Genomic DNA, 27,009 nt, shown 5'->3' with positions numbered 1-27,009 from the left:
ATCTTCGACTGCCTTAACAGTCCATCCACATCCTATATAACTAACCCCTATATCACTCCTCCAGCATCAAATCAAACTCCTTGAAGGCTTTCCTAAAACCCATCTTATCCACCTTCTCTTCGCCCTCACACCACACATCACTCCGCCAGCTGGTGCGCCTTTCTAACCTTATCAGCTTCGCCACCAGCTGCCGCCTAAACTACAGGTCGAACCGAGATACAGTGAGGGCAGTGATTATTATACATTGACCAACCAGGACCAACCAGCTTGCCCCGTATCCTATTCTCACTCTTAATTATGGGAGGATGTGAACAAAACAGTGAGCCATACCAGTGAGTTTAATGATCTTTCAGACTATGAAAGGGTTACGAATAGCTGTTAAAACATGAAGAGTCAAAATAACAGCTTGTGCGGGGACACACCGTAGGTCACTTAACATATTAACCGATTGCATGTCTTATAATGAATATTAATAATATGAAGATCCTGCCGCTCTCCATCACCACTAGCTATCTTCCTACTGCCTCTCACCTGGAGCTCTTCCCCCCTTTCCCTTTCAAATGTTCTTCAAGGTCGTCAATTTTAGCCCCATTCCTGACGGGTAGTCCCCGTTCCTCACATAGAGACCACTTCAAGTATGTCGTCTGATTTTGGAAGCGGCAATGGAAGAAGCCGAGACTTGAGGAGTCTACTTGCCGTCCAGCCTGTCGAAGTCTACGGTATTAACATATTGAACCTCGATGGTGTGAAATTTCCATCCTTCACCGAGGAAATTACAATAGATGGTTAATTTTTGGCCCTGTGAATGATTGAAGTAAGCTCCATATGGTAATGCTGAGCACCTATACCATAGACGATTGACAAATATAGTCTACTAATCGACTCTATATCGGACGAATTCTGTAGACACATCGCATGCTATGGGTCCTGCCTTATGTGTTTACAGCCGGGATCTAATAGACCAGCGGGTGCCTTCATCTTTAGGTAGCTGTTTCTCTGTTTATATATGATGTTCAATAAACAACGATTGGGGGTTAACAGCCATGAGTTCAGAATGTCAACAAGGTCTCGGGACTACTACTAGGGATCGTAAATAATGTGCTAACAGTAATGATGTTTTCCACGTAGCTCCTGATGCAGCCCCATACTCTACTTCGGTTTATTTATGCAGTTAAAAAAACATTTGGGAGAAAGGTTGGACAGTAGTACCGCGGAAAGCTCAAGGCTTATCAGGAGATCGATGCCAAATCCCAATACCTGTCTCTCTTTGGCAAAGATAAATTTGCATATAGGATCAAAGCCATGAGGTCAAAATTCTGATGCGTGGGCGTGATTGTGTTCTCAGCATGAGAAAGTGATTAAGCACTAGACAATTGACAGCAACCTCAGCTCAAACAGATAGTAGGTGCACGGGGAACCCGTCACTGTCCGGCTCGCCGGATGACTATGAGACTACTTGCGGCTGACGCTGGTTATAAGTCTATTTCTCCTTGGAGTAGGGATGGCACTTTTCTTTGATCCATACGTCCACGTGTAAACCATGTTTCTGGTCCGCCCTGGAGGCTGCAGATACAGCAAAAGAACAGTCTCCATATATGGATCTAATCATGAACGCAACATGCTCTGGATACCTAGGGCTTGGCTTAATTAGATGTTACCAGATAGGTTACTATCTTAACATACCTACGGAATGAGATGCCTTCAATGGCATGTAGCTGGCTGCTCATCCAACCACCTGTGTCACGCGCCTTTGTACCTCTATGCATACCAAATTTCTAATATAGCCAGGAGGAAGGTGCTCAAATGGTGTAAAGTAGAGAGAAAGGCTGACATTGCTCGAAGACACACATAGCAATATGAGCCAAAAGGTTTCAAAAGATAGAAATGTTGGTTCCTTACACCATTTAGCCTGAAGGGTTGGGTATTTAGAACCTGGAAATCATTGAATGTAGGGTACAGTGGACCACAGGTGAGAGAGGGTTGCAGATGTAAACTTTCACAGAGTCCTATTTCATTCACTGTGTATTTGGGCAGCCCACGACAACACAACACAACATGTCGTGTTTGTCAACAACAAAGCAATTTCCCTAATTTTTCCCACTTCTCTCACTTCTCTCACTTCTCTCACTTCTCTCACTTCTCTCACTTCTCTCACTTCTCTCACTTCTCTCACTTCTCTCGTCTCTCTCTCCTCTCTCTCCACTTTCACCTCTCTCACCTCTCCCACCATAAGATTCCTACTTCATCGCCGTTGAACCTGTCAATACCTTTCGTTTATGATCATCACAAACGGCTACTTCAATCTGCGTAAGAGAGGCTTGAAAACATCTGATCCCAACATAGCTAACTAATGTCACGCAGCGGCTCTCGTAGAGGGCTTGGTCTTTTCTCTTCATTACTTATCGACTTGTTCGGTAAGTACAGTGTCCTCCCGTCTCGCCGAAACAAGCCAAGGCTCCCAGAGCCCGCTTGCTCTCTTCAGTGAAAATTCTGGTATGTAGGATTGCTTTAGAGTCTCCCTTCATTGTGAACTGGTCTAACGTGTTCACAGCCGGCTCTCGTAGAGAGCTTGGTCTTCTTCTCCGACCTCGTAAGTTGTGTTTAATTGGGAGATACCGAGTTCAAGAGACTGATGATGTTGAAGTGCCGGTTCTCGTAGAGAACTTGGTCTTCTTCCCTTTACCTTGTGAGTAGATTCATCTCAACTCTTCTTTAAGCCTGTCGCTAACTACATCAAAGTGCCGGTTCTCGTAGAGAACTTGGTCTTCTTCCCTTTATCTTGTGAGTAAACCCATCTCAAACCTCCTCTAAACCAGTCGCTAACTGCATCAAAGCGCCGGTTCTCGTAGAGAACTTGGTCTTCTTCCCTTTTCCTTGTGAGTAAATTCATCCCAACTCTTCTTTAAACTAGTTGCTAACTACATCAAAGCGCCGGTTCTCGTAGAGAACTTGGTCTTCCGAAACCTTTGCTTGTGGTGTGTGATTTTTTTTTATCTGGGGCTTAGAACCTCAGCTAATAATTCCAAGTGCGTGCTCTCCCTGGGAGTAAGATTTTCCGCATTAGTGCCGACGAATAACGCCATTTTACCACCAACTCTCTACATAATCGGTGAGAACATATCATCCTATGGATCTAAGATAGTATAGAGAGACCTGACATTCGATGCCCATTATAGACACCGATCCCCTTTTACACAAAATGACGAACAACCAACGTGTCCTCGACAAGTCTTGGTTCGAAGACCCCCATGGGTCAGACGTTCCCCAGTCCCTAATTCCATATTGCAAGACATGGCGTCAATGTGTGATCACGCTGGGTGGCGATCGTGTCTTCTCCACCGCCATGGTCCGGACTCTCCTTGACTCCCAACAACCGCGGCTAGTCATGCGGTTCAAGGGTCCAGAAAAAAGACAAATCATTGTCCCATTCCAAGCATGCCGGATTGAAGCTGGACTGGAAGGCGAGAGCGCCGTAGCCAATGACTTTGTTGGGCAACACCGGCAGCAATACCCCACAGTCCTCAACCCCCAAAGGCCTCTATACTACTTCATTATCCGTTGCCACGAGGAGCCTGTGGTCGTAAGGACTCAGTCCCAGCAAGATAGCGATATCTCACCCGATTTGGAAGCACTCGCCGACATTCAGTGGTGCTCCACGGATGTGACTGTCTGGCTGGAGTGCCACCAGAATGACGCTCGCATCGTGCCTGATATCCTGCGATGGGTCGAGCAACTGAATGGATTGGCCCAACAGCACTGCGATGCCGGGAAACGAAGTCAAGCTTTCTGGTACTACAGAGAGGCCAAGGCTGATGAAAAATCAGGTTGTCGACCACCAATGCCTTGGCTTTTCTCTGGAATGGACCGAAGATCATATAAAGAATGGGAGCCGCAAGACCCCTTTTTTATTGATGACCACGACCGGTGCTGCAGATTGATACAGTCTTCTCTGAATGAGAAAGAGGTGCAACGCCAGATAGTCACCCGCGTCTTTAACCCCAGCCGGCGACACACAGCTTGGATTACGGGGGGGGCAACCGGATGCTACATAAACATCAAGCTCCGGACAGCTGACGGCGAGGATGAGTTCACTGTCCCTGAGATAATGGAGGGCACCGAGGTCAAGTTCCAGCTCGTGACGGACTCTTCCAAGAACTATTCGGACGGGGAGCTGGATTCAACCGGTCGTGTTGTCGATCACGATCCTACTGCCGACCTGACTGTACTCGCAACCAGAGGGGTTCCTTTGCAATACCAGAACGCTGAAGAAGTTGGCATCGTCACTAAGATTCAACCAAATACGGTGCCAATAGAAGCCCAAATAGACGCTCTGCACGAAGCCAGCCGTGTCAAGGTTTGGGGCGATCAGGATGGGAAGGAGAGGCAGGGATTCTCCCTGAAACGAACGCTCCTCGCCCACGGTATCGAGCTTGATCCTCACAACGCTGGGTACTTTATCCTGAACGCAACTCAGATCTCCGAGCTTTCGGGCGAAGAAATCGAGCGGCGTCTGGAGTACATCATGTCTCGATTTCCCCTCGATGAGGCACAGGAACGGGCGTTCCGGACGTCGACGACCCAGATCGTCTGTGGCGTCAACCTCATCCAAGGGCCACCGGGAACTGGAAAGACACGTACGGCCATGGTAATTATCCTAGTACTTGCTTCTCTGGGATTGAAGGTTCTTCTCGCTGCTGGGTCCAACAAGGGCGTCGACAATTTAGCCGAGGCCCTCGTTAAAGCCCTGGAGGGAGACTCGTATCTGCAGGCTTGGTGTGGCCGAGCATGTCGGCTTCGCACACCGGCCCATCAGCTCAACCAATTGCGGAGCAACAGCGCCGATGAGAGTCAATCGAGACAAGCACGCCGTGCCCGAGCTGCGGAAAATCAAACTCTCGAGCGCGTCCAAATGCACAATTTGGTCAGGGACTACGCGTCGACAAACCGCGCCACCAACCCAAAATGCGCCGAGCTGTTGGACTTGATCGAGGTCGATAAGCACCGTCCCCTGTCCAGGGAAGACTTCAAGGCGCTGCGTGCAAGCCATGAGCATAATGTCAGCGGCGTTCTTAAGAGCTGCAGAGTCGTCGCCACCACCCTCAACAATGCATGGCAAGATGTCCTTCGCTGGTCTTCATTCGGGCCTCAGTTCGTCGTCAGCGACGAGGCCGGGCAGTGCCTAGAAGGCGATCAGTGCATCGCACTCACATTTTCGTCTGTGAGAGGCGTGGTCCTTATCGGTGACCCCCAACAGCTTCCGCCGACGGTCATCTCGGAGAACGGGACTAATGAGGGCGCGCAGTACCTCAAGCGGTCGCTCATGTCGCGGCTCTATGCAGCAGGTTACCCCTGTACCATGCTGGATAGAAACTACCGGAATCATAGCCAGATTCTGGAGTACTTCAACCGCAGCGTGTACGGCAGCAAGCTACTGTCAGGCCAAAGCAGTGATGCGCCTGAGAGGGTGGGCAGGGCTTGGGACACCTTCACTCAAGATCGGCACTACTTCCGCAACAGTGGTCTGGTTGGGGTGCGCCGGCTGTTCATCGGCGTCATAGGCAACGCGGAGAAGGCGCCAAATAGTCTGTCCTGGCAGAATGTGTCCCAGGCCCACGTGATCCGACATCTCCTGCGGGAGTTATATCGGTTTCAGACCAGTGGCGGTGACCAGATTGTGCCTGATGATGTCATGATCATCAGCCCGTACAAGGACCAGCAAAAGCTGATCGGGGAGGTCCTTGCTGAGCACGAAATCGCGTACCGCGACAATCTTACGATTGACGCGGCTCAAGGATCGGAGGCGCCTCTCGTCATTTTTTCCATGACCAAGCCGTCTGCCGATGCCCGCAAAGTTGGGTTCATAGCAGACGTGAACCGACTCAACGTGGCGCTCAGTCGGGCGCAGAAAGTTCTTGTGATTATTGGCAATCTCAGGACCTGGAATGCGCAAGCCATCAAGGAGCTGAAGGCCAATGCGCATAGGCGGAACCGGTGCTTGATCGGGCGCCTGGAGGATGTCACTGCAAGGCGGCATACGCTCACATGGGCCGATATCCGCACCGTGAGCGAGACGGACCCCCCAGGAGGAAGGCCAGTCCAATATCTCTCGCACGACCGAATGATCCGGCCCCCCCATCCCACATTGGCACCGTCAATTCCCGTGCCCCCCTGGACCGCTCCCCAGGCCCTTCCTCCCCCCCGCTCTCGTGCCCCTCCTCCCCCCCAGTCCCCTCCCCCTCCTCGCTCCGACGCCCCTTTACCCCGGGTTCGCTTGCCTTCGGCTGATCTCTACGGGCCCTCCGCCGTTGGTCCGTTAGCAGCTCGTGCGGGGCCCCCGACCGAGGAAGAAGACGTGGAGATGGGTGAAGCAGGCCAGAGCCCTATGCCGACTACATCGCCGCCTCACCCCGCCGATAGCCCATCCATGCGCTCTTTGGCCCGCCATTCAATCGAACACCAGCCAAGGTCTCGTTCCCCCACTCCCAGCGGCCAACATGGGTTCCACGAATATAGAGAGCGACCGAGCCCCTACCCACACGACCAGCACGACCAGCATCCGCTGGAAACAGTGGAGCCTTCCGACGACGTCCGAGCTGCTAGAAGGGAACTTGCGGAGATTGATGAGGCGATTATAGATCTTGAGAGGCGACGCCTCGAGCTGAGGAGACATCAAGACTTGCAGCGATTGCGGGATGCTGAGAGAAGAGACAAGAATCGCTAGAAGTTTGTCTCGTGTTCCTTCTTTTTGTTCTGTCTAGTAGAGAAATGTTCTTTCCCCGCCCAATAACACACCTGAGTTTTGTTCTTCAGTACATTCCACGTGGTACGCTGTAATTCCGGGATATCTCCGATTGCTTCATTTCTGCGGGACAGGCGCTGAAGCTACCTGCAATTGCGTATGTCGTCAGGACACTCCGGATATCAAGATATGTAGCTTCATCCTAGTATTATGTTGGAAATCATTGGCATGGAAACGCAATATCCATATATTCCCTTGACTGGCCCCCGATTTACTACTCTTGCGCGTAGGTGGTAGCGGTTGCTCTCTTGATTGGAGACAGCTTTTGATTTCGGTGATCCCTGCCCCCTCCCCCAGCATGTCGTGTCTCCAACCCATAGAAGCGAATGCAAGATCCACGCGAGGGACCGTCATTAACGATGCAGTGGGCTTCATAAGTAAAAGAATAAAGCTTGATAACCCTATGTTAACCCTGTACTAGAGGAGAGGTATCATTGAAAATATCACAGGTGGTAAATCAGGTGCGAGGACAAATAACGACCGGTCCTTAGATTTGCAATCTCCACAAAGAGCAATCCCTACAGAATCAATAGCACAGCAAATCTCTCTGTTTTACAACTTTCGAGAGAGTTTCATCCGTGGAATATACAGGGCCAAGGAAAACACCCACACAGCGTTCCTTACCATCACCTTGGCCAGATTTTGAAGGCTGTAGGCATACGCCAGTCAAACCCATGGTCCATCGCCTTGAGATTGCAGATAGCTCCTGCAGCGTCGTTTCCGATTGCCGACGGTATCCCCAGGCGCTCGCCATGAGCCCTCGGGCGGTTTCCAAACACCGATCCACCAATGAAACCCCCAACAAACATTTCAAGCGTCCGTACGAAGGAGCAAATGGCCGCTGTGGGAGTCAGACCCGTGGGGTCCGAGAGGGCTTGAAAAGTGGTGTTCAAGGCCGACATATTCATGTCATGTCCGGCTCCCACAGCACCCAATATAAAAACCTATTCGGTAAAGTTGTCTCGCTATTCAACAAGATCAAGCAGCCTGTTGACATGATGGTCACGAGCTAGGCGGCCCATAGTGCCAGTTGTGTTACCCTGTTCTCTCTCTACCTGTGGCTATGCTCAGCGTTTCCATCCTTTAGCGAGGGCAGAGGATGAGCTGCGGGTTGAAATTCCGCAGCACATGGGAAACCTGTGGGTATTGTAGGTGTCAAAATGATCACGGCGATGTGGGGATTATGGTTTTAGGTCTGATCACCGCAAGGACCATGCGGAGGCAGAGGCCGACCCACTGAACCAATGTGATCTTAGCTAGACGGGTGTCTCGGCTACGATTCCCTGGAGCCCCGGCCGAAGTGCGCGACACACGCCACAAGCTTGATATTCAAACGACACGGAGAGCAACCACCCGGACAGTTGGTGGCCCAAAGCGTTGGAACATGGCCCATGCGCTGGATAATTCTAGGGGGGGGAAAGTAATGGCACCCGCCATTCAAACGGTTCAAGCATTATGAGCTTGCGAGCTCTCGCGGAGGCGTCGATATTTCTCGAATCATAATCATTCAGCTAGCGCTCCTGCTCGCCAGGCGACGCCACTGCCAAGCAGACCCTGCAATGTCATTGGAATAGGCGGAGCTCATCTTCCGACAGCACCGTGCCAAATCCAGTAAGGTCAATAATAAGATTCCGAATGCAACGGCAGTCCAATCTGGAGACAAGCTACTTGGGGGATTACGCCTGAGTCACAACTGCTGTTCGTGTTGCCCCCTTGCGTGGCGTTCTTCGGTGGTTTTGTACAGGGGCGAATGGTATTAATCACAAGACATGGCACCTACTCTATTATCAACGCACTACAAAACAAGCTGGGGAATGTCTCAGTTGAGACTGGTGGTCCGAGAACGCGTCGAATCATCCCTAGACGGGAAGCACAATGGGGCCTTGGCAGGACCCTCGCGGCGGTATTGGCCATGACTAGCTCTGGCAGGATCTGACAGGATTCGAGCATGACTTTGAACCCGGGGATGTCGGACCGGGCAACCGATGCAAGGTCGAGAAAACCTGGGGTAGTTGGCCGAGGGAATGAGACTAGAGAAGAGACAATCCGGGGTTGATTGGCAGGTTAGCTTCGGCTACGCTAACCATCTCACCACGTTGCTAACCCCCTCCTCAAGTCATGCAATATAGGATACAGATTTGACAAGGCCATAACGTTCTCGGCCAGGTAAGGTAGCTAGCTGTTCAAGACGTGCGAAGACCAAATGGTGGCGCCCACCGCGACATATAAAACCTACGTTCCCTGCTCAAGGAATCATGGATCCCAGCTTGCGACTTGAGAAGCCATTCCCCCGATACTCTTGGGAAATCTAATCGACAGTTCAGAGCAGAATGGGTAAGGCCGAGGAGACCATCGTGGGTGCCACCGAGCCCCAGCCACATTTTCCGGTCGTGGCGGAGGGAACTGGCAAGACTGCGGGCAATGAAGGTGCTACCAGCAAGGAGGTGTACAACGTACGTTTTGTCCCGGCCGATCGTCAGGGTACAGGATGACGCTAATTGTTCTCCGTTAGGCCGAGCTGTATGCGGCGATCCAGGAATCCAATATCCCGAGATGGAGCAGGGCAGCCATACATCTGTACCGTGAGTGTACCTCTCCAGTGCCCCCTGGGTGGGCCATGACATGTCGTGTCTGACAATCTTATCAGTATGTGTGTTCATCGCATTCTGCTGTGCGTGCGCCAACGGCTATGATGGTTCCCTGATGGGGTCGATCACGGTCATGCCGCATTTCAAGTCGGTCATGCACAGTGAGAATGACGGGTGGAAGGTGTCTGTTATGACCTCTCTGTATTCAGTGTAAGTGCACACCGGTCCCCTTTCTGCCACTTGATCGTCGCATCTCATAGGCAGTCTCTAATGAGGTTAGGGGTTCGATCATCACCACCCCTTTCGCCGCCGCCGTCAGTGACCGATGGGGTCGCCGAGCCGGAATGATCTCCGGAGCCGTGGGCATCATCCTGGGCAGTGTCATTGCAGCCAGCGCCTTCAGCCTCGCTCAGGTCACCGTCGGCCGTCTAGTGCTCGGCTCCGGGATTCAGTTCATGACGGTCGCCGCGCCAGCCTACTCCATGGAGATTGCTCCGCCTCAGTGGCGTGGTCGCTGCACTGGGTTTTACAACTGTGGATGGTTCGGAGGCTCGATTCCCGCCGCCCTGGTTACTTTCGGGTGCCAGTACATCGACAACACCTGGTCGTGGCGGATCCCGTTCATCGGCCAGTGCGTCGCCTGTTTCATTGTTCTGGGCGCCGTGGCGTTCATTCCCGAGTCTCCTCGTTACCTCTTTGCCCAGGGCCGGGAGGAGGAAGCCATCGAGTTCTTGGTCAAGTTCCACGGCAATGGCGAACGCAGCTCGCGCCTCGTCCAGCTGGAGATCGAAGAGATTCGCGAGAGCATCCGACAAGAGATGCAGGATAAGGCGATCCCCTGGTGGGATTTCCGCTGTCTCGTCGACAGCCACGAGAGTCGCTGGCGGTCCACGCAGGTGCTGATGATGGGAGTCTTTGGCCAATTCTCGGGCAACGGGCTGGGATACTTCAACCCGGAAATCTTCAACAAGCTGGGTGTCAAGTCCACCTCGCAGCAGCTCGGCTACAACGTGCTCAACTCGGTTCTTTCCGCGATCGGCGCGGGCACCGCCGTGTCCCTGACGGACCGCATGCCTCGCCGTCCGGTCCTTGTGTACGGCACCTTCCTGTCGGCGGTGATGTTGGCCATCAACGGTGGTGTCAGCCGCGTCTTTGGGGCCGACCATAGCAATGCGAACGCCGGTCGCGCCGCGCTCGCCTTCTACTTCTTGTTCAATGTCGTCTATTCGTTCGCCTACACTCCGCTGCAGGGCGTTGTCCCCGTCGAGGCCCTTGACACCCACCGACGCGCCAAAGGCCTGGCCTTTTACGGCTTCCTGACGGGCTGCCTGGGCTTTATCAACACCTTCTGCACCCCGATCGCCAATAAAACCATTGGGTTGAACTATATCTGGGTGTTTGTCGGTTGGGACTGCGTCGAAGCCGTCCTTTGGTATCTCTTTGCGTAAGTCTATCCCCTTCTCCTTTCTCTCTCAGACGGTCCGCGTTTGCTAACTAGATTCAGTGTTGAGGGCCAGGGACGTACCCTCGAGGAGTTGGAATGGGTCTACAAGCAACCTAACCCGGTCAAGGCCTCACAACGCGTCGACAAGGTCGTCCAACAGGCCGACGGCACCGTCACCGAGAAGGTTGTCGACCATACTATTTAGGACCCTCCACTCTGCCTTGCTGAGATGGATCGGACGGACGAATACTGGAGTGTGGACCAAGGATCAGAGAAGTGATTGGTCAATAGGGGGGAGGGATACGAATATATTTTCTAATACCACCGCGAGAGCTCTGTCTATCTCGTGAACTTCAATCTTCTTGCAGCGCTTTCTTCCAGTGTCACACGGTGAACTACCGGGATGGACCAAATCTAACGTAGCGTACCGTCGTGCGATCTCTGGGGTGGCGTTCAAGACGTGTGTTTGTGGGAAGTCGAACGCAACTAGAATCAATGCGATCGGTCAGTGGGAGAAGTGTGATTCTGTCACCTGAGCCAAGAGAGAATCGTCTGGACTTCAATTTGGACTCATCGGAACCTCCTTCTCCATCCATCCTCCATATTCAACCACGCCCAATTGATTTCAGAGGAGATATGTTCGACAGTCGGCGCAGGTGCCAGCGATCCGACTCGGGGCCCAACAGAGCTGCCCCAAGCGGAACTACTATTACTATAGTGGTGTCCGTGGAATGGAATCATAAGTGGAGGTACGTTTCTTCATATTTTGCTTAAAGCACATCAAATTACGACAACTAGCTCATTAACCACCCACGGCAACACCATGGCCAAAGAGTCTCTCCCATTTCATTAACATTGCCGCCGCAAACATGACGGCTCCAGCAACGGGAACCAACACAAACGTCATACGCATTGCCTGCGAGATGGCATCGATTGCTCGGTCCCGTAGTGGACCCTCCAGCTCCTCAAACAATGCGCTCTGCGTGCCCGCCACCGCGCTCCAAATCTCGTCGTACGAGTATCCGTGACCAGCCAGAGCAGACTGCAGATTTGCAATAGCCCGCGATCGGTAGATCTGTCCTGCGAGAGCAAGTGCAATGACTTGGCCACCAATCTGGGCAACATTCTGCATTTTCAGCGCGGCGCCGGTGTCTTCCGGCTTGGTCGTCAAGGTGGCAACTGTATAGCCAATAACCATCGACAGGCCACTTCCTACTGCAGCGAGAATTGAAAGCCCATAGATCGTTCCGGTCATCGTGCTGGGTTTCAAATAAGCCACCATGGGTCCACCGCCGACCAGAAGAAAAACGCTGGCGAGAAGGAAGATGATCTTGTAGAGCTTGATGAAATGGAGGAGCGAGCCGGAGACCAGATTGACCGCGACGGCGATGACGACGAATGGCAGGAGACGCACGGCTGCCATCAGAGCGCCATCGCCACTCACAAACTGGAAGTAGATGGGGAGGTAATAGACGATGACGAATACGGAGGTGGTTCCAGCCGCTGTCACGGCGTACAGGAGCACCTGTGTACGATCGCGCAACAAGTGCCCCGGGAATGCGCGTCGAGCGGGGGTGGTAAAGATAGCGAAGTATTGCTGCAGGGCATAGAGTGCGAGGAGGACGCCAAATACAACAAAAGTGGCAATTGTGCGTCCATCGTTCCATGGCCATTGCCCCCCGGCCATTGTGAACGCGAGGAGAAAGCTCACCCACATGCCGGCCCCCAGAACAAAGCCGACAAAGTCGATGGAAGCCAGCTTTTCTTGCCTGGGAACATCTGGCATGAGACAGATTGATGGGAGACAGAGAATAAATGCCGGGGCGGAGACGGCACCGATCACCAAGTTGATGTAGAAGGCCCAGCGCCAGGTCGCTGCGGACACGGCGAAGGCGCCACCGATCAGAGGCCCCAACACGCACCCAAGGCCCCAGAAAACGGCGATGAGAGCCATATAAAGACCCCGTTCCTTCTCCACTGTCATGATCGCAAGGTATTGTAGTGATCCCAGGTAGATACCGCTTCCACCAGCGCCGGCGATGACGCGGCCAATAATCAGAGCGTTCATATTTGGGGCAGCGCCACAAAGCGCCGACCCCACCTCAAACAGCACCACGGTAGCAATGTAGACCCATTTCATGTTGAAGGTGTTGAAAAGGGTGCCGAGTAGGAGAATGACGCATACTGAACCCAATGGGAAGCCGGCTCCGATCCAGGAGAATTGGTCGACATGACCGAATGCGGCGACGACAGGGCCTTGGACATCGGCAGCGATTGTGGTATCCAGTCCATAGAGGAAACAAGTGATGTAAAGGGAAGCGCAGATCACGATCCAATTGATGCCGCGGATCTTTCGTCCTTTGGACTCCGGTTCCTCGATGTGCCCATCTCGGGGCAGCTCCCGCTTGCCCAACTCAGGGTCTGGAATAGATGCCATCTAGTCAAATTGGGCTCAGGTATTGAGGAGAAGTGGAAAGGTCAACGTAGTATGGAAAATGTAGTCGAAATTCTGTGGGCATATAGTACAAGTATACTCGTCATTTATATCGTTTTCGTTCTGTTTCCCTCCATGAGTCGAACCGTTACCTTTTCGCCTTGTGTGCGATCCTTCGGAGACATGCTGTATGTCTTTGTCAATCATATATTACCAATTAGCCAAGAAGCAGGGGTATATGTCTCCGAAGGAACACTATCTACGATCAACCAGCAAGGCAATGATATCACTGGCACTTTCTGCCCCTGTTCTTTGGTAATCACGGTGCAGGGTCTCCACTTTTTGGCATAGAGTACCTTCCGATGAGGGCTTAATGCTTATGGCCAAGCATAGGTATAGACTAATTGAACGTGATTGCAGCGCTATTCTAGAAAGACCTTAGGGTGATTACAAATTAGAAGAAGTTTTATCTCAGCTAAAAATCATGCCGATGGTCGGACCAATATGGCTCCGAGTGCTTACAATATTCTGCGATACACGCGCGCTTTGCTGAATTGCCGACACCAGCGGCCGTGATGCTGCCCCAAACCCGCACGCAGTTGATCGGGGATCATATCTCATTTGGAGAGGTTCGCAAGGTTCGCGTAGAGCCCTTCCACATCTTCTAGGAATTAGTTGGCTCCCAGTCCTTGGTATAGGGCCCTTGGATGAGCGACATCACGACATGACCGATCAAAACGGCCCGACCCTTGAGGTACGTGGGCCAGGGTTCCTAGCCACGGGCTTGGAAAAGCTCAATTTGAGACATGCGACTATTTTGACATTTTTCGTTAGCTTCAAAAAGAACAGCCATTGGATTCGGCACTGAAAATTGATCCATAGGTGGATACTTTCCCTGGCTACTCAGCCAATATCCCCCTGATGGACGTGTCGATTCACCTTTCCGGAACTCAGATGCATGAAAGTCTCCATTGTATCAGGCAGGCTTCTCAGCCCTGACTTTTATACTGTGTGATCTTCCGGTCCCGCATAATATCACATTCGTCCTCGTTGTCATATATACTCCGAGCATGCGGAGGAGCCCCAACTTGGGGTGATACGCGTGCTTTACGGCAGTGGAGCCCCTTCAACGCTTGTCTATGGGGCCTCGGAAGAATCCCAGCAGTGGGGACTAATTCCCAGGGCAAGTGGTTTGAGCAAGGCTTTTGAAAGTGTTGGAGAAGAATCTCGTGTGGTGGGGCTTTTCAACGACGAGTACTGGCAAACGCGACTAGAAAATCATCAACACCTTCCAACACCTTCCAACACCTTATCTGAGACACCACGAGCTTAATCATCTTGGCGCGTTATGGAACTGTTGAAGGACGGAATGCGGACAGCGCCTTGATCTCTGGTCTGCTTCGCGTGTTCCAATCCGAAATCCGGGCTGCCAGTTGTCTCAATTGACATGGATGCAGACGACTTTGACATCAACAACATTGGCCTTACTGGACTCGCGCCCTCCATAGCAGACCAGGGAAGCGGACAGTATCAAGAATCGTGGACTTTTCTAGCAGGACGGCTCCCTTTGGGTGAATCATCATGTACTCAATGCAGGATTCCACTCGCAACATGGCATCAGCCACCAGATCATCTATCCAGAGCTATTGCCCTTTCTCGTCATCGAGCTGTCCGTGGTGCTTCCGGGGTTCCGGGTCTACTCAGCCATTTGTACTTCAAACCGTATGTGAAGCTATTCGTACAACAATGCACGGATCTCACTCATCAAGCGCGTCGCCGAGGACGCCTAGGGACACTCTGCCTCTTCCGCAGATGCTCCAGATGAAGTATCCAAGACACTTCCACGTCTATCCGTTCCACGTTCGACGCCACTATTTAGGTGAGCTACACAATGGCTTACGTCAAGCATCACCATACTCGACCTTCTAGACCACAGTGAGCATCAGGTCTCCGGCGAAGAGTATCACTGGCAAAGGGTTTAGTGCGAAAGAATAGAGTCCATCCACCGGGCGCAACTCAGTCCATCTTAACCTTCGATTCATAATGAGTTTGGCACAACCGGTTTTGAATGGGGAGAATACGATTTGAATGATCAAGTTTCTTGTACACAGTTTGGTACCAATTGCCCATAATTCATTGCATATGATGGAGGACCTGAGCAGGTGTGATGTATTCCATGAGTTGTATTGATATTGGGGTGGATACCAAAATGCTGTTCAAGATTTCGGTGCGGTGGCGAAGTCTTGTTGGAGTGGGATATGTATTCGATTGATACTCCGTCCTGGTGACTGAATCATTTTGCGGTGATATTGTTCGGCAGTTGATCGAGGTACTTGACTCCGTGAGGTGGGACTGGGTGGGGTCAAAGATGATGCCATGAATTGTCACTCTGTGGTCCGGCTCCACATCCAGGGATGCTTCCGGCATGGCGAACGTGCTAACCAGCCTACCGCGTGGACGAAAAACAGGATCAGGTAAAAAAAAAAGATATCTAGTGTTGCTCGGCATGTCCCTCTTATGGATGCACGAATGTCGCCTATGTGGATCGACCCTGGTCTCATTCGCCACCGTCCTGCTAGTTTATTAAGCGGCTATATTCAACGTCCATCTTTCGAACGGATTCATCTGGGATCTTTCAAGTCTCGGATAAGTCGGCAGGCCCCACAAACCAAGAAGCTTATGCCATCGGATCGTTGCATTATTCATGATCCACGCCCTTTGTCAGATTGATTCACCGGGTGGAAAGAATTATATATCTACATCTAGCCCCGCCTCCATGCACACGCAGAAGATCTGCCTGACACTCATCGCCATCGACCCTGGACCATAATGCCATCAGAGGGATGGAATGGTGCCGAATCCACCCACAGCAACGAAGAGAAACCCAGAGTCTCCGGTAACGCCGAGGGACGCTTATCGTCAGAGACCTCGCGATGCTCCATTTCATCGACTGTCGACCATTATGACCCCCATCTACATACCCTGCGGTCGCGCCGGACCGAACCCGACTTGGAACGCCATCCGACAACCACCTCGGGCGCGCTGAGTCGGATTGAAACCCAACGGTACCAGCATGCACTCACCGTCGGAGAAGGCATCAAACACCGCCCATCGCAGGTTGCCCTGCCTCCGTTTGGCGGCGGCAAGCCCTATCCCCCGCCGTTGCCAGCGAGGGAGGAGTATGTCGTCGAATTTGACGGGGCAGAGGACCCCATGTACCCTCAGAATTGGCCAACCTGGAACAAGTACGGTCATATCTTTCCCTTACATCTGTATATACATATCCTGGATCTTGAACTAAGTAAACGATTATAGGGTCTACCTCAGCGCCATTCTCGCCTTTACCAGTGTCTCCTCGACGTTTGACTCGGCCATCTTCAGCGCGTCGGCCAACAATATCTCCAAAGTGTTTGGCGTCGGGTCTGTAGTGGCCAGTCTCTCCAGCACTCTCTACATCGCCGGGTATGCGTCAGGCCCCTTGGTCTGGGCGCCTCTCTCAGAGCTCAAAGGTCGCCGCCTCCCCATCCTCTTGGGGATGCTGGGATTTGCCATCTTCAATACGGGCGTCGCTGTCGCCAAGGATCTACAAACGCTCATGGTGTGCCGGTTCTTTTCCGGCGTCTTTGGCAGCTCGCCGCTAGCCGTCGTCGCCGCCGTCTTCTCGGACATTTACAGTAATCGAACGCGCGGGGTGGCGATCGCCTGCTTTTCCAGCACCGTCTTCCTCGGTCCACTCCTCGCCCCGTTCATCGGGGGCTTCATCAACATGTCGTATTTGGGGTGGCGATGGACGGCATGGATCCCCGCCTTCATGGGCTACGCGTCCTTTGTCTTGAACGCCCTCTTCCTCCGCGAGTCGTATCCACCCGTCGTTCTTATCGAGAAGGCCGCGGAGCTGCGACGGCACACCAAGAACTGGGGCATCCACGCCAAGCAGGAGGAAATCGAAGTCGACCTGCGGGGACTGCTCGTCAACAATTTCTCCCGCCCGCTCCGGATGCTGTTCGGCGAGCCCTTGATCTTGGCCGTAACCGTGTACTTGAGCTTCATCTACGGGCTCCTGTACTGCTTCCTGACCGCCTATCCGCTCGTGTTCCAGGGGGTACACGGGATGAACCCGGGCGTCGGCGGGTTGACGCTCTTTGGCATGGTGGCGGGCCTCTTCATCGGAGGGGCCTACATCATCATCTCCAATCGGTGGTACAATGAAAAGCTTGACGCGAACGGGGGTGTACCCATTCCGGAATGGCGACTGCCGCCGGTGGTCATCGGCGGCGTGCTCTTCGCGGCGGGGTTGTTCTGGTTCGGCTGGACCGGGTTCACCAGCGACATCCCGTGGATTGTTCCCACGCTGAGCGGGCTCTTCACGGGGTTCGGGTTGTTGATCATCTTCATCCAGCTCTTCAACTATCTCATCGATACCTATCTCATGTTGTGAGTGTTATCCTTTTCCATTGATGTTTGGCCAACTGTCTAAATCTGATACTAATGTGATGCAATCGCAGTGCGGCTTCCGCCATCGCAGCGAACACCTTCTGTCGGTCGTTGGTCGCGTCGAGCTTTCCTCTCTTCTCGCGTCAGATGTTCACCCACATGGGGATCCAGTGGGCGGCTACACTGCTGGGCTGCGTCGCTGCAGTTCTGGTGCCGATTCCCATATGCTTTTTGCTATTTGGGAAGAAGCTACGCCGGCGAAGCAAATTTGCGCCTCTTTGTGAGAAGGTCGAAGAGCCGCCGCATGAGGAAGGTGATCCCTCTTTCCAGCAGCCGGTTGAGAAGTAGACTTCTTTTCCAGTCTCGAGTCTCGAGATGACACTTTCTCAACAAAAAGCCCGGTATGGAACGGGCAGTAAAAAAAGTTTAGATATCCTTCACTGCATAATAGCATTACATAATAGCATCAATCATTATTACATAGAGCCAAAAATTCATGCATTATATCGAGGAGAGCAGGTCACGAGCAGACACCATGTATTCAATCTGGTCAATGAAACCACCCATGGACAGCGGGGAAAAGGTCCAACAATGTATCCATGGATGCTGACGGGCATCCACCCACACCCGTGGATGGGGAATGTGGATATCCAGGAACAAACAAGCCACACTCGGCAATTGCGGTCTGTAGATCTGCCGATGGCACCGGCGCGTAGAACCTTGTGAACGATGCATAACCGGCCTACCGTTGGACAATCCAATTTCGACTTAAGTTTTCTATTTGGTTGAAATAGACTATAAATCCAAGTTCTCTGTACTTCGTAGCTTGACTGGGATAAGCCGCTTCGTGCCTAAGTACTGCCCATGGGAATTGACCGGGATATAAATAAACGGCTTATATATATTATGCTCGGCCCGAGTGTTGACACTAAATATGGAATCTCCATAGACAAATGACCGCCGGACCTCGATTATATTTGCTCGAAAGGTTGAACATCTGATTAGTACTATTGGATTTCATAAAGAAATCAACTACATATGAGCACCTTCGCGATGATAGACCGCACCCACCGGTCGATATTGTGTAATGACAGTGCGAGGAGCAAAACTTCGACTCCTGGTATTGACAACTGTCGAGAGTGGACATACCGGAGCTTTTATGTGGAGGCATCTTAGGCTGCGCATAGAGGGTTAATCGATTTAATGAGTATCCAAGGTGTCTCGTACGACTTGTTCATGCTTTTCCCTGTGGGAAGAACCTCTTGTTATACTGGAGTCTTCTGAATGACAGCTTGAACTCCAATATCTAGGCTTGATTAATACCTACGGCGTATTACTTTCCCCGACCACTGTTTAGAGTGGGGTGATATAGCTTGGCCCGTCGTTCGGCTATATCACGATCAAGACATCAACGCCAAACAAGTAGCCAAGACGGATGCTTATACTTTGGGTGGGGATATCCTCGTTTGGCCGGATGTGATTTGTTGCATCCATCGGTTTTCATGTCCTTGGATCCACAGGGCGGTGTCTTTCTCATCAACAGTGGAACCAACGGGATCGGATACGACGGATGATGAAGACTAGAATGCCAGGGCTCCAGCTCCTATGTTCCACGTCTGTCATCCCTTGCTGTGTGCATGTGTGCAAGGGATGCAGCATTGGTCCTACAGAACGGCTGGCTGAGTTCCCTACCTACAAGAGACCAGCGATTATGTCTCCGGTTGCGACCAAAAAAGGCCCGATAACCATGACCCAGACCTCGGTGCCTCGACTGACCATAATTTATCTGGTCGAATTGAGGGCCAACAGGGTGGGGCCCATTCCCGGCATCTGATCGGGAATGCAAGGCACACTGGACTACACTGGACTTGGGTTAACAGGACGGAGGATACAAGCCGCCGCGGCACGAGCAATCCTATGTCCACCCTAGGATAATAATCACAGCTACAGATGGAAAAGCGCCAGGCGTGAGAGGAGCAAGGATAGTTGTCCAGTATGGTGGGCAGAGAACGTGCATTGAAGCAGGCATAACAGTGGCAGATATTTCCATCCCCTAGTGCTAGATTCACCAACCAGTCAATCAATGCTCTTCCAGATACCCCGTCAGCTTGAATCGAGTAATTTTTGGAATGCCGGTGCCTGGCCGAATATCAAAGGCCGATAGGCCTTGTCATCCAATCAAGAACGGTCTCGGGGGCGGGTGCTCAGAGAAACGCTAAGGCGAGGCTTTGGGGCTGTGCTGATTTGTGTTCAGCGGTCTTGCTGCTTCTCCGCGTCTGCTCGACCAAGGTTCTTCTCATCGTCAACAACAGCACCCGAATCATGTCGTCCTGGTTCCCCACCGAGTACGGCGAAGACTACCAGCGGAAGTCCCTCTGGTTGAGAGCCGGAGCCCTTTGCTGCAGCTCTCTGGGCTTAATCCTACTAGTGACGCGTCATGTCCACCCGTTCACCCTCCTGGTATGACAAACCGTACGGCTCGCAAGCTACGATGATCGCAAAAGGCTAATGGAAATCGATCCGATCTAGTTTGCCCTCCCGGTAGTCTGGTCAATAGCCGACGGCAGGCTGCTCGGGCAAGGGCGTGCCGCCCATTCCCTGGTCTATGTTCTTCTCGATTTCCTCTGCGCCCTTTTCTTCGTCTGGAACATTCCCGTGACGGTACTTGCTGGCGTGGTGCAGTGGAGTTTCATTACCATCGTCATGGCCATGTTTTTCTCCGCCGCTGTGTACGGCATTTCCCCCTCCGTCTGGGTATCAACACCGACACTGACAAGGACTTACGGTAGATTCCTCCATGGCTTAATCTTCCTCCGCGCGGCTGTGAGACTGTTGGAAGAGTCACGATTATTCGGTCGCGGTAACGGTGTTCAGCTTCCGACCTGAACAACCACTCGTTATAATGAGGGCATTGTGGTGGGGCCCACCCATCTGTGGCGGAGCTCGGACAATCATCCATCGACTGGAACGGGGCTCCACAGTAGGACAAGGACTAAATTCCCCAGACAGGTGAAACTAAATGCAACACCTGCTCTGTCAGCGCTCCCCAACGAGAATGTCCTTCCCCACTCGGCTGTTTGTGCCGTGGTGTTGTCGGACCTGGATCCGCCTCGTTTGGAAGAGGACTCGATGTTGTGGCGATCACGGTTGTTGTATACTCCTAGATACACAAAACCCCACCCCGGTGGATGATATCCCGGAAGACCATCCTGATAGTTCAAATGGTTGTAATGCTCATCGCGGGTGTGGTGTTTGCGTGATTGGCGTAGACTGCCAATCAACCGCTCGAGCGATGAGTGATGGATGGCGGCCACTCACGTGCCCGGGCCGTCGGGCCTTCTGTAAACTCGGATGTTGTTTCATCATCTCCTGATCGAACTGCCTCTTCACCTCAACTTCCCATCGCCTCCCTTCTTCTTTGTATCATCATTTCACCCCTTTCCATCATTAGTGTGCGATCAATCTATCAGACTCGTGTCCTCACGCCGGTTTCCTGATCAAATCTTCTCTACGCGGTGGGAAAAAGATGAACCATCGTAAAACATGTTGGTATTGACAATCTATTTACATCACTTCGTACCTTAACTAATCCTCCTGAATGTAGGATTGCAAGGGGTTGAGGTGCATCGTGGTCTCATCGACCGGATACTAATGCGGATGCGGGAACGGGATGCGTGCGCCCTGGGCCTCTTCCGCCGGCCAGCCCTGGAGCGTCAGGCCGTCGTCGACATGATCGCCCGATAACACCAGGGTGTGTTCGAGAAGACAGGCGTCAGAGCCCATGCTCGCGGCCGATAGCAGTCGAGTACCAGACCGCATGACACTCCGATCACCCACGCTCAGGGGGTGCAGTTCGAAGTCGCCGCGCGAGTTCAGATGCGCAACCAAGCTGGCGTCGTCCACGGCCACCCGGTCACCGAGGGTCAGCAGATCTGGCTCCGTAATGGGGAGACTGGGGTTCCCGTTGGCGTGGATGGCACAGTCGCGTCCGATGTTGGCTCCCAAGGCACGCAGGTAGATGACGAGCCAGTGGGTGCCGGTCAGGAGGCCCAAGACCCCGCTGCGCCCGTAGCATTTCTTGATCAGCCGTTCCACCGCGAGGTAGGCCTGCCACCGTTGGTTGTAACTGCTGCGGTCCCAATGGTATTCGCCTTCCTGACGACGCCCCATGATCGCCCATTTGCCCGCGATCACAACGACCATGGCGATCACGGCCTGGACGATACTCGTGGCCGCCATGCTAATCCCAAGGATGCCAAAGACCGCAGCCGGCCGCCAGCGGGCGTCCGCGGTGTCCGCCAGTTTGGACTCCAGGGTGTGCGCCAGGATCACGAGACTGGCGACGGTGCCAAGAGTCCAGTAGACCGCGATCGAGCCGATGGAGAAGACCGAGTAGCACATGATTTCGAACTGAGATAGGACGTGATAGTCGGCCTCGCCGTCGTAAAAGGCGCGCCCGAACGGCGATTTGGTGGGCTTTTCGTCCGTGACATCACCGGCGCGGGGGATCTGGAAAGATTCGCCCTTCTTGCTGCCCACCCAGATGGTGCCGGGGGCATAGTATTGGTTGCGACGCATCAAGGCCCCGGAACCGACCATGACGCGCTCGCCGATGTCCGTTCCGGGCAGGAGAACCGTGCGGTCCGCCACCATGGTGCCGTCGCCGATTCGGATGCGATCCTGTCCGTATCCATCCGCCGTGACCATGAACGAGCGCGATCCGAAGACGACGTCGTTGCCAACCTCGAACAGGTCTAAATCACCGACCGAGGGCCCGTTGCTGGGCCAGTAGATGCGCTTGCCGACCTTGGCCCCGAGGGCCCGCATCAAGATGGACACGCCCTCGTAGTGCACCCCGAATAGCTGGGTGACCCACTGCAGACTGCCGGAGGGAAGAAGCTTCTTCATCATCCCGCGACGGACCCGTTGGCGTTGGGACTCGGTCGCCGTGGGACCGGGTTGGGGACGCCCGCAGATGGTGTTGAACACCTTCCGAAGGATGATGACGGCCATGAGGGCGAAGAGGGGTCCACCGAGGGTGTTGGAAACACGAGCCACAATATGATAGGAGATTCGACTCGGGCTGGCGTACCACGTCGCGGACTGGAGCACCACATCCCCGCCCGGGGAAGGATAGTTGCGGGCGATGGGGATGATACCAAACGCCCACGGGACGCGGCGGATGAGAGTGACAATGAACGCGATGGGTTCGATGACGAACATCGTCCAGAACCAGTGGCATTCGGGTAGGGGGGTCGGAGGCGAGTCGGCGGTCTTCTCGTTCGGCTTGGGGATCTCCCAGCTGGAGGAGTTGGGTCCCAACTGGGTGTACGCGGGCAGGTCGGCGCCGGGGGCAAGGATACTCTTGAGGCCGACAGTGCTGTTGGGACCGACCCGGATCCTGCCTAGGAGCATACTGGTGTTGGTCTCGACGGCGAACGGACGGATGATACACTGCGCCACTCTCACCCCGTCGCCCAATTCGATCAAGTCGTATTCACCCAAGGATGCTTTCTCGTCGATCTCTACGTTCCGTCCGATCTTGGCGCCCAAGCAACGGTAGTAGAGAAGCCGAGTCCAGTTCCAGCGGCTGAAAATTCCCTGTGGTTTCCCAATGTTAGCATCATTCGCGGGCACGGAAGAGAACCGGGGGGCGGGGGGTGCGCGATTTGCTCGCCTACCTTTCCACCAACTTGGACGGCCTTTTGCGTCAGCCACCAGCGGGTATGATAGAGCCCCCACATCGGGTAGAGGCCCTGTTGGTACCGCCCGATCAGGAGCCATTTGATCATGATGGCACCGATCGGGCCAGCGATTTCGGTCGCCAATTTGGAACCGGCGCCAACGAGACCGATATGGATGACGCGAACGGCCACGGAGTTTTTGAGGCATTCCAAGTCCTTGGTCTCCGAGATGAGGTAGATGAAGGTCGTCCACAGAAGGGCGTGTTTGAGAGGGAAAAAAAACATGATGGGGATCAGCTGCACCATCAGCAAGAAAGGGTTGGTCGAGCTGTGGGTTTTGTTGACCTGCGGTGGCCTGACGCCGGCGTCCTCGCCGTTGCTGTTCTGCTTCTTCGCCAGCTGAGCCTCGACAATCTCCGTGATCGCATCCACGGTGCTGCTGGTGAGCAGGGTGTCGACCGACAGGCGGATCTTGAATTCCGCACGGAGGTCGCCAGCCAGCCGACCGGCACGTAGACTGTCACCGCCGGCCTCAAAGAAATCCATCGAATCGATCACTTCGCCGGGGCGCACTGCAAGACAGCGGCGAACTTGGTGCGCACTCGCCCCTTGATCGAGCCGCCGGAGAGCTTGGCCTCAGCCTCCGCCAGTGACTTGTCGACGGCACTCTCATCCACCTCGCCGGTGACTGGGTTGACGGGCATTGGGCTGTCGATGCATCGGATGCTGGTTGGGATTTCGTATCCCGGGACCCGCACGCGGAGGTATGCGACCAGTGCCTGTGTATCGAACGTCTCGGCTTTCTGGTTGAAGACGATAACCTGGAAGAGGCCATCGATGGGGTTCTCTCGAATGAAGACCTCCGGCTGCCCGCTGAAGGCCTTCACTTGAGAGCTAACCTCGTCCCGGCGCAGCTCACATGGCTGCTTGGCGATCGGTTCCGTCAACGGCCGGTTGAGTGGGGGGGGACCTGTCTCGGTGTAGCGATCTGGGCCTCGCATGGTGTCGGAGAGTGTCACCAAGTTCAGCCGCTCGCTGAGCTTGATGCGCTGGGGCTTGTTCTGGTTCAAGGGAATCCCGCCCTCCATGTAGACGATGCATTGCGGGAACTGGACCCTCTCGAGGCGCCCGTGAAGTCCCTCATGGAGCTGTCTCAAGTCCGGTCGAATAGCGTCGGGAGTCAGCACCAGCACGACGCCGACGGTCTCCTGGAGTGTGTCGTGGGGCACCGAGAAAGACAAGACCTGGCTCACACGGTGGTAAAGGACGTTGTTGGGATCAGTAGAGGCCGAAAGAATGGCCTCATCGATTTCGGCGGGGGAGATGATTTCACCGCCTCGGTTGATGACCTCCTTGCTGCGACCGGTGATGTACAAGTATCCATCATCATCCATATAACCGAGGTCGCCTGTCTCGAACCACCCGTTTTCATCGAATGCGCTCCGGTCCATCCCCTCCGGTTTCAAATATCCTGGGAAGACCGGCGAGCCTCGCAGGCAGATTCGTCCTGTTGTCCCCTTTGGGGACTCCACGGATCTCCCGTCCATGCTCAGGATGGCCAACTCTGGTCCGGTTGCCCGGCCCGATGATCCTGGGCGCTCCAGGCGGTAGCTCAAGGGGGCGCTAGAAACCGGGGTACATTCCGTGAGACCATAACTCGGCAGGACGGTGCATTTGAAGGTCTCGAGTAAACGAGTGGCCAGCGTCGGGGGAAGGTTGGCCGCGGCATTGCAGATCACCCGCATGGCGGAGTTCCGCAAAGCATTGGGACGACCTTCCAGCTCCTGCAGAATAAGGTGATGCATAGTGGGCACTCCATAATACCACGTGACTCGCCAGCCCTCGATCACGTCAACGACGAGGGTTGGATCGAACGCCGGACAGCAGATCACGGAGCCACCTGCAAAGATGTTCGAACACAAGCTTCGGAAGAAACCACCACTGTGGGGAGAGCACCATTAGCAATCTCGAGAGTCACGGGCTATGGCTGGGGGTTCTTACACGTGATGTAGCGGCATAACATTCAAACAGCCGTCGTCCGCCGTCAGCTCAAATGCATCCATGACCCACACAGCCCGAGCGAGGTAATCATCCTTCGTGATGGGGACGAGCTTCTTGGTGCCACTGCTACCACTGGTGAATAGCATCAAGGCGATATCATCGGGCGAGTTGACCTTGGGGGGGTGTGACTGTCGTTGATCGAGGGGCCCACAGTTCAGTGGGGTCATATCGAAAGTCAAATCGTCCCTCGGCTGGACGCTAATGGTTCGGATACCTGCCTCTTGTACCCAAGGGTCATTCAGTTGGAGCTTGGGGATGTCCTCGGCCAGCGCAAGGACTGTCCCGATCTCAGCTCTGGTGATATCCTCTCGAAGCTGGACTGGCCCCGCAGCGGGCGTCATGGCCATCAGGGTATAATAGTTCGATACCGCCAGGTTAGCCAGCGCTAGGACCGGTCCATTGGGCAAGACCACGGCCACGCGGCGGTTGGAACATGATGGGTGGTCGAGGCCAAGGTCGAACTGCTGTACGAACCTTGCCAGTGTCGCGTGGGACATGCTCTGTTTTGTTCGGGGCTCGATGAGGGCAGGACGGTCTGAGTTGGGATGAAGGCATTCTGCGATGGTTGGAGAGCGTGCCTTCACGAGCGCGTGCACTCGGTCTATATCGTGCCATCCACTCTTGTCTTTTCCGCTCTTGACCCGTTCCGGGAGGCGTTTCCAGATTGCCTGGTAGCACGGAATGAGGGCGAGGCTGAATGCGATATCTTGGTTGTCGAGCAGGTTCGATAATTGCTGCAAGGCATGGTATGGGTCTTCGATCTGGTTAATTTCTCGGAGCTGTCGTTGTACAGCTTCCGAGGTTACTCGGTCACCACTTCATACTCAATCAGCATTTCCGTCCTGTTAGGGAAGGGGGAAGGGGGGAAGTGATCTATGCCAACATACCTCTGTCCCTGGAGGTCCATCGTGACTGTACGCTTGGCCGTGACAAACGCAGTGTGGATGTGAACCCCGGACTAGCCAATGATTGGGATATAAGACTAGCCACTCGATAGTTTTGTCCTCAGGGCTACTGAAACTATTGGAATGATGAAACAATCGACGGAGCAGGTTCAAGTGTACCCTGGCTGCCTTTTTATTCCCCCTTTGGAGTCCTGCGCAACAATTATTTACCCACACCGTCCAGGGCATCTATCAGCCGAGCCGGACTCCTTCGGACAGCCTACTGAATATTAGCATAACCCATCGCCCCACCTCATTTCTCGGCGTTGGAGACGGACTACCGTCCGATTTCGCGCGGACCAGAAACCATCCAGGTCCTTGGCAACCGGTAGACCGGCCTCTAGCAGAATTTGGGACGGCCATGTGTCCCCATCTTCCTTCGCGCGCCCAGCGCCGCCGGGTTGCGGCCCCTCCTCCAACATGTCAATGGCGTGGAGCAGAAGTCCATGTTTCAGGATCCAAGCCCAGAATCCTCCGTACGATTCCTTCCACGGATGGACGCGCCCTGGATAGCAGATCTTCTGCTGGGTGTCTGGCTACGACCCATGTCGGTGGTTTTTCGGCGGATCGGGACCACATAGCATAAAGGAGATATACGTAAGCCTATGCTTTGATCAGGAA

At 53.7% G+C, this 27,009-nt stretch overlaps 6 protein-coding genes across 6 annotated transcripts; 4 read left to right on the top strand and 2 right to left on the bottom strand.

Moving 5' to 3' along the window:
- Positions 1–3,199: 3,199 nt before the first annotated feature.
- Positions 3,200–6,721, top strand: P168DRAFT_279635 (P-loop containing nucleoside triphosphate hydrolase protein; the record flags this gene model as incomplete). The annotated part of the gene is made up of 1 exon (XM_024835806.1): positions 3,200–6,721. The coding sequence occupies one exon, from the start codon at positions 3,200–3,202 to the stop codon at positions 6,719–6,721; it is 3,522 nt and encodes a 1,173-aa protein (XP_024694767.1).
- Positions 6,722–9,129: 2,408 nt separating this feature from the next.
- P168DRAFT_279634 (putative MFS lactose permease) lies at positions 9,130–11,036 on the top strand (the record flags this gene model as incomplete). Its single annotated transcript, XM_024835805.1, has 5 exons — positions 9,130–9,252; positions 9,312–9,381; positions 9,447–9,597; positions 9,668–10,831; positions 10,892–11,036. The coding sequence occupies 5 exons, from the start codon at positions 9,130–9,132 to the stop codon at positions 11,034–11,036; spliced, it is 1,653 nt and encodes a 550-aa protein (XP_024694766.1).
- Positions 11,037–11,534: 498 nt separating this feature from the next.
- On the bottom strand, positions 11,535–13,453 carry P168DRAFT_104467 (major facilitator superfamily transporter). Its single transcript, XM_024832526.1, has 2 exons — positions 11,652–13,453; positions 11,535–11,580 (listed from the first exon to the last, which is right to left on the bottom strand). Exons 1-2 carry the CDS (start codon positions 13,266–13,268, stop codon positions 11,569–11,571), a joined length of 1,629 nt encoding a protein of 542 aa, XP_024694765.1. The 5' UTR covers positions 13,269–13,453; the 3' UTR covers positions 11,535–11,568.
- A 2,457-nt stretch (positions 13,454–15,910) lies between these two features.
- On the top strand, positions 15,911–18,211 carry P168DRAFT_264700 (MFS transporter). Its single transcript, XM_024834871.1, has 3 exons — positions 15,911–16,510; positions 16,581–17,699; positions 17,771–18,211. Exons 1-3 carry the CDS (start codon positions 16,095–16,097, stop codon positions 18,045–18,047), a joined length of 1,812 nt encoding a protein of 603 aa, XP_024694764.1. The 5' UTR covers positions 15,911–16,094; the 3' UTR covers positions 18,048–18,211.
- Positions 18,212–20,021: 1,810 nt separating this feature from the next.
- On the top strand, positions 20,022–21,063 carry P168DRAFT_325063 (uncharacterized protein; the record flags this gene model as incomplete). Its single annotated transcript, XM_024840951.1, has 3 exons — positions 20,022–20,159; positions 20,229–20,428; positions 20,489–21,063. 3 exons carry the CDS (start codon positions 20,022–20,024, stop codon positions 20,583–20,585), a joined length of 435 nt encoding a protein of 144 aa, XP_024694763.1. The 3' UTR covers positions 20,586–21,063.
- A 284-nt stretch (positions 21,064–21,347) lies between these two features.
- P168DRAFT_295405 (acetyl-CoA synthetase-like protein) lies at positions 21,348–26,351 on the bottom strand (the record flags this gene model as incomplete). Its single annotated transcript, XM_024838037.1, has 5 exons — positions 21,348–23,300; positions 23,381–23,914; positions 23,986–25,324; positions 25,385–26,137; positions 26,332–26,351. The coding sequence occupies 5 exons, from the start codon at positions 26,349–26,351 to the stop codon at positions 21,348–21,350; spliced, it is 4,599 nt and encodes a 1,532-aa protein (XP_024694762.1).
- Between the last annotated feature and the right edge of the window lie 658 nt (positions 26,352–27,009).

This window comes from Aspergillus campestris, assembly GCF_002847485.1.
Source record: "Aspergillus campestris IBT 28561 chromosome Unknown P168scaffold_3, whole genome shotgun sequence".
Lineage (NCBI taxonomy): Eukaryota > Fungi > Ascomycota > Eurotiomycetes > Eurotiales > Aspergillaceae > Aspergillus > Aspergillus campestris.
Note: the sequence above shows the minus strand (reverse complement) of the source record. Positions and strands in the feature narration are given on the sequence as shown.